Source organism: Phragmites australis, chromosome 3 (genome assembly GCF_958298935.1).
Source record: "Phragmites australis chromosome 3, lpPhrAust1.1, whole genome shotgun sequence".
In the NCBI taxonomy this organism is placed as follows: Eukaryota; Viridiplantae; Streptophyta; class Magnoliopsida; order Poales; family Poaceae; genus Phragmites; species Phragmites australis.
The window spans coordinates 48,736,537-48,743,404 of record NC_084923.1 but is presented as its reverse complement, the minus strand read 5'-3'; the positions used below and the strand labels follow the sequence as shown (position 1 = coordinate 48,743,404).

Genomic DNA, 6,868 nt, shown 5'->3' with positions numbered 1-6,868 from the left:
AGAGTAAGTACTGCCCCAAACAATCTCAAATCTATGAGGTCATTTGGTTTCTAACTTCCCACCATGCAATATGCAGTAAAACTGAAAATACAGCAGCTGACCATTTGCAAAGGATGCACCAAAGCAATCAGAAACTTTTTTAACCAATCTATCAGATTAAGGACTCAGTGTATGAGTTCATACTACCTCAATTTTGGTTTAAACTATCCACGCGTGAACACTCAAAAATCAGCAGTTGGCCAGTAGTAAACGATGCCCAAAAAACCAGGCCCTTTTTCCAACCAAGCCGAGTAGACAGGACAGGACCACCGGGAAAGACAAGGTGCGGCTCAAACTCGACGCACGGCCGGCCACACAGACGCGGATGCAGAAGGTGGCATCATGTTTCCGCACCGAGGCGCGGGGTGGCCCACCACGCAGAACCAGCAGCTGCCTGGCGGGCTCGGACGCCCACACGAGTCAACGCTTAGATGTGGAAACCACATTAAATTATTAGGGAATTTCAACCCCACCACTCCCCCCAAAACCTCTCCCAAAGTCAACTCTCCTCACCTCCGCTCTCAATGCTCTCCCCATTATAACCACCCAATCCTCCCCCTATCTCCTACCCTTCTCTCCATCCTCCCGCCATGGGTAACTCCCTCGCCTGCTTCTGCTGCGCCGGCGGCGGCGCCGGACGCCGCCGCCACGTGGCCCCGGCCGCGCTCCCCTCCGACCCCGCCTACGACGAGGGGTTGGGCCACTCCTTCTGCTACGTCCGGCCAGAGAAGGTGGTTGTCCCGTTTTCAGCTGACGACCTGGTGGCCGACGCCAAGGCCGCGGCCGCGGCGGAGGAGGCCACCACATTCCGGGCCATCTCGGGGGCCGCGCTCAGCGCCAACGTGTCCACGCCGCTCTCCACCTCCGTGCTCCTGCTGCTGCCGGACGACTCCACCGCCTCGTCCGCCGCCGCAGCGTCGTCCGGGTTCGAGAGCTCGGAGTCGTTCGCCGCCGTGCCGCTGCAGCCGGTCCCAAGGTTCCCGTCCGGCCCGATCTGCGCGCCCGCCGGAGGCGGATTCCTCTCGGGGCCCATAGAAAGGGGGTTCCTTTCCGGGCCCCTGGACGCCGCGCTCATGTCTGGACCTCTCCCCGGCGCCACCACCTCCGGCCGCATGGGAGGCGCCGTGCCTGCGCTCCGCCGGAGTCTCTCTCACGGCGGCCGCCGGCTGCGAAATTTCACCCGCGCGCTTCTCGCACGCACAGATAAGTTTCAGGATTCTATGGATCTTGGCTCGCCGGACGCCGCGGCTGCCGTGGCCGCCTGTGGTGCCGATTCCGGCGGGCTGCAGTGGGCGCTTGGGAAGGCCGGCGAGGACCGCGTCCACATCGTGGTGTCCGAGGAGAGGGGCTGGGTGTTCGTCGGTATCTACGACGGCTTCAACGGCCCCGACGCCACAGACTTCCTCGTCTCCAACCTCTACGCCGCCGTGCACCGCGAGCTCCGCGGCCTGCTCTGGGATCAGCGCGAGCAAGAGGAGCAGCACGACCAACGCCCCGACCAACCGACCAGCACCACGGCCTCAGATCATCAGGACCAGTCCGCCCGCCGCCGCCGCGCCCGCCGCTCAAGACCCCCGCGCGGTGCTGACGATGACCAACGGCGGTGGAGGTGCGAGTGGGAACGTGACTGCTCCAGTCTGAAGCCGCCAACTCAGCGGCCGCCTCGGAGCAACAGCGAGAACGACCACATCGCCGTGCTCAAGGCGCTGGCACGCGCGCTTCGCAAGACTGAGGAGTCTTACCTTGACGTTGCCGACAAGATGGTCGGCGAGTTCCCGGAGCTTGCGCTCATGGGCTCTTGCGTTCTCGCCATGCTTATGAAAGGAGAGGACGTGTACCTCATGAATGTAGGCGACAGCCGCGCTGTCCTGGGAACAATGGACAGTGTTGATCTCGAGCAGATCAGCGAGGGATCATTTGACGGATTGGTTGGGGATTGCTCACCGCTCTTGTCAGCTGTGCAGCTTACAGCGGAACATAGCACGTCAGTGCAAGAGGTAATCGAATTGGTTCACAGATCGATTCAAGTTTAATTGAGTCGTTGAGTGACTGTTCTTTGATTATCTGAGAGTAACTCATATGTGATGCTGCCTGGTTGCAGGAAGTTCGCAGAATACGAAACGAGCATCCTGATGACCCTTCCGCGATCTCCAAGGACCGTGTGAAGGGCTCGCTAAAGGTGACAAGAGCGTTTGGGGCTGGTTTCTTGAAACAGGTTAGCTATGTTCGATAATCTCAATGTTTCAAAGAAACAAATTTGATTACATGATTATGATCATGCAAGTGGCGTAGTTATGTGAGTTTTTCTTCCCTGAGAAAGAAGATCTGAAATTGATGGGAGAGATTTCTATAGTCGAGAAAGCATCAAGTCTAATCTCATCATATCAGGTGCAAAATAGGTCACTTTTGCTGCTATTCTTGGTCAACAAATAATTAAGATCGTGATTAAGGAATGTCAAAGAAAGAAAGCAATATCTGGTATAATTGGTCCAAAGTTTTAAAAAAAGATTAAATCACTCATAATTGTAGCTTCCTTGGAGTGAAAATTATGGCCATCTTGCTCTGAAACAGACTATCTTAACCTTGACTTTAAACCCATATGCTAACATGTACCACAAAATTTTCAACGAATGAATAAATTACTTCAGTTTCTCAGTCACCATGTACCACAAAGTTCGAAAAAGTGAAGGAGAAGCTGCTCCCAGAGAAAATGAAGTTTCTTTTGCTTCTGTCCAAGTACAAAGAATGTGCTTATGCAGTACTGAAATGTGGCCAGCAAGTTAGCGAGTGGAGTGCCTTTGAAGGAAGGCACGTTTCTCTTGTCATGCGAAAGTATTGTCGGTTGTAGTAAAACTATTATCTACAATCATTTTTGCAAATCAATCATGAGCTATGTAAGAGGGAAGTCTCTTTATTGGAACTGAAGTGAGATATAAGATGAAAAATTGCAACGAAATCCATGTAGTTAAGCAAAGTAAAATTTTCAAACGCGAAAGGTAGTCGAGTCAACATGTCTTATAGAGCTGTATGAACCGTGATTGTTCATTCTGCAAGCAAATTCATAGTAGTAGATGATAGAACTGGCTACTAAATTTTGACTTTTAACATGTTCCTTAATATCATACGATCATCTATTCTGCAGCTTATATCATACGCATGTTTTCCTTCTTGCACTCACAATCTTTGCCATGTTTTACAGCCCAAATGGAATGATGCACTGCTGGAGGTGTTCAGAATAGATTATGTTGGGTCCTACCCGTACATCACGTGCAATCCTTCGCTTTTTCACCATAAACTCAGCACAAGGGATAGGTTCTTGATACTATCTTCAGACGGGCTTTACCAATATTTCACCAACGAGGAGGCGGTTGCTCAGGTAGAAATGTTCATCGCTACAACCCCTGAAGGCGACCCTGCCCAGCACCTGGTCGAAGAAGTTCTTTTCCGAGCAGCAAATAAAGCAGGTCATATCGTGTGTGTTTGGAAGTCGTTGCGCAGTTACTTCTGAACTTCTGGAGGGTCAAGCTGAATTAGCTCCGTCACTGACCCTGTTTTTCACATTCCTTTTTGCAGGCATGGACTTTCACGAATTGATCGAGATCCCACATGGCGACCGTCGGCGATATCACGACGATGTATCCGTCATTGTGATCTCTTTGGAGGGCAGGATCTGGAGATCATCTGTGTAAATAGGAGCATTACTAGATAAGAGAAAGAAACGAATTGCAGACCTTGAGCAGTTCTTGCGGCTACTCCACTCTTCCCCAGTTGCCACTGTACAATACCAACGAACCACTGGGTCGGGTTTGGGATCGGCACGTCCAGCTGAATCACGATGAGATCCCTTGGAACATGTCGTGCCGTATAAGTTCCATGTAAAAGAGGATTTGTTCAATTATTAATAGCTAAAATCGCGACCAATTGGTCAGCTTTCTTTGACCTTTTTTTTGCATCTTCTGTGTTCATACGTAGCAGTACGTGTGCATGGGAGACTGATTCAAAGTTGGACTTCCATGATTATGAAATAGAATTTTATGCCAAAATGCAAAGGGTTCTTTGGTCATAAATCATTTGCGGTGTTGACCTCTTAACTGATAGCCCCGTAGCTGCCCCATTTTGAACAATTTCAGCAACCGCTGCACTGCCACGTTGCCAGCCTTATCTGTTGTGATAAACCATGGGTTATCCATGGATTTATGCCATGAATGAACATAAGTTGACCTCTGATCTTATGCCCTACTCACAATCAATCAGGCCTTATGGGCGAACGTGCCTTCACGGTGGTAAGGCTCCGGAGTTGAGCCAAGCCCACCCGGGCTTCAAGTTCGGGTGACGCACGGGGAGTTCCGATTTATTTTGGATTTCTCGATTTCTACGGGATTCTCGTTGGATCCTGGTGATCTTTGGGTGGACGCTATTTTCAAACTGTGTGTAGTTGTAGGGCTAGCATGTGCGTGCGTTAGGTGTGTGTGGAATGGGTGCGTGTGTGTGGAGGGTGAGTGCGCGCGTTCATATTCAGATACTACAGCTGTATTCAGTGGTGAAGAGTCAAAAAAAAAAAAATCAGGCCTTATGGTGTTCATCTTTTATAAACCAAATTAAAATGTATTTTTTTTTATTTGTGATAAGTGATTGATAAGATTGTAGTCTTGTTTTGATAAGTTTTGGATTGCATGATTCGGTGAAAAGAAAATAGAGTTTGTATTTTTATCTCTGAGTGTAGAAAAAAATTGTACTCATTGGATGGTCTGATGTGTAAAAAATTGTACACATCGGATAGTCTGGTGATCAGAGGCAATGCACATAAGAGTTTTTTTATATAAAGGCAAAACTTGAATTGTGCACCGGATGACTCGGTGTTTAAGGGATGTGAACACTAGAACATTTTCAGAGATGTATGTTTATGGTGACAGGTAGAGTTTGACCCACTGGATGGTCCGGCGATAGAGCTCAGTACACACTAGACAATTTTCTAGAGAAGACTATTTTTGATGACAGAGAGAAGATATACTCACCGGATAATCCGGTGATGAGCACTGAACCCCAGAGGGTATATCAGATAATTTATCAGAGTGATTGCAAAATGGGGTTTGATGCAGATGTACCCACCGGTAATTCGGTGATGAGCTTGATACACATTGGAGGGTTTTTCGGAAGGTTTTCAGCAGAGAAATCAATGTACACACCGGATAATTCGGTGTTCAGAGACGGGTACACACTAGAACATCCGGTGTTCGTAATTTTTCATGGATTTGGTGATTCGACATGGATTTTGATGTTGGGCTAATTAGAAATGTTTTTGGAGGCTTGGAGGAACATATTTGCTTATTTAGTATTGTGTAGGTGATGGATGCAACTTTGCGGTCGATAGCGGGATGATAAGGGCCAAACGGGTAGTTTGCTGCCGGATGATAAGGAGATCGGACGGAGTCAAGGGTGAACCTAGTTGTGTATATGGAGGTCAAGTAAAGCATTAAAGGAAGAATAAAGGCGATGTGATGATAAAGTCAAGTGAAAGGGATACCGGTGCAAGTGACAAGACGCCCGATGGATCGGAGCGGGGAGATTTACCGGCGGTTAAGATCACAAGCCGGAGTACACGTCTCGACATCGGGATGCTTGCTTGGGGTCAAAGAAAGTTGCAGTGAGTCACATTTGAAAAGCGTGTGAGACGGTTTCGCGGTTTGCCTTAAAAGCGTGAAGGGATGGAGTGTACGTGGTATCATTGTGAAGCAAGCAGCGAGGCGAAGCTAAGTTGTGAAGATGTCATGGCTGTTTGATCAACGGAGGAGAAAATGGACAAAAATACCTTGATGGTAGGTATGAGACCATTGTAAGTGAGGTGCATTTTTGGAATAAGAAAACATAAGGGCTAAGGCACCTTACTAGATCTGTAAATAAAATGATAGAGCTATAAGGGAGACTTGAGCCAACCATTTGATAGTATAGTGATAGATTTTGGAGGAGATAAGAGGATAGACTTAGCCTTTGTGATATGTTAGAGTTTTTATGAGAAGAAAATATTTTATAATCTTTCTAAAATAGGTATGATCTCTGTACTTAATGAAGTCAATTTTCTTGTATGAACTTGTGTTTATCTTCTTCTAGTCTCATTTTTTTTCCTTGCTTCCCTTGCAAGTTTTTTTTTCCAGTTGTGATTTTTATTTTCCTTTTTAAGCTACAAATTTTTCACCTTTATGAAGTTGATATCTTTGTTGCTAGGGTATAAAATACACGCATAATAGTATAATTTGGGTCTCGCATTCCTTTGCCTCTATGTCATCAACTTGAAGAGTTTCTTCACACAGTGACCATCTTCTTGAGTTTATTTTAAAGTTACTAGCTTTTTATAACTAAGGTCATGGAATGATCTTATATGGGTCCTTATGTTCATATCTTATCTATGGAGTCACATGTTATTAGTTTTTTTTTATCTCTATTTGCTTCCACTTAAATTTTTTAGATATGTTAAGTGAAATAAAGGAAAAGTACATCCAATTTGAAAGAATTTAGTAATATAACTATTCACCTATTTAGTCGTCATCCTCAGTTCTACAAACTTTATCGCTGGGATCCAGCACTTTCTTAAAATTCAAATATCTGATGAGCTTGATTGGAGTTGCCTTGCATTTCTAGTCTACTCCCACTTGCACGATACTACTCATTTTCTATTTTTTTTTGTTTAAAAGAATTGCTCTACCTGGTAAAGAAATATATTTATAAACAAAAGGAGGATAGACCATGGCGTATAGCAATTTTTTTTCACTCAAGTTGTGGGAGTGAGACACAGCAATCTGCCTATCTTCAAATGTATCTTTTCCTGCGATAG

General features: G+C 46.5%; 1 protein-coding gene across 1 annotated transcript; it reads left to right on the top strand.

Moving 5' to 3' along the window:
* Nucleotides 1-520: 520 nt before the first annotated feature.
* On the top strand, nucleotides 521-3,978 carry LOC133913663 (protein phosphatase 2C 35). The gene is made up of 4 exons (XM_062356874.1): nucleotides 521-2,036; nucleotides 2,141-2,254; nucleotides 3,239-3,503; nucleotides 3,613-3,978. The coding sequence occupies exons 1-4, from the start codon at nucleotides 630-632 to the stop codon at nucleotides 3,726-3,728; spliced, it is 1,902 nt and encodes a 633-aa protein (XP_062212858.1). The 5' UTR covers nucleotides 521-629; the 3' UTR covers nucleotides 3,729-3,978.
* The last annotated feature ends 2,890 nt before the right edge of the window (nucleotides 3,979-6,868 follow it).

Bases quoted from the DNA above. Each gene is read 5' to 3' on its own strand.
- LOC133913663 (XM_062356874.1), top strand. From the start codon at position 630: ATGGGTAACTCCCTCGCCTGCTTCTGCTGCGCCGGCGGCGGCGCCGGA. The intron at 2,037-2,140 runs GTAATCGAATTG...GCCTGGTTGCAG, and splicing joins ATAGCACGTCAGTGCAAGAG to GAAGTTCGCAGAATACGAAA. The intron at 2,255-3,238 runs GTTAGCTATGTT...CATGTTTTACAG, and splicing joins GGGCTGGTTTCTTGAAACAG to CCCAAATGGAATGATGCACT.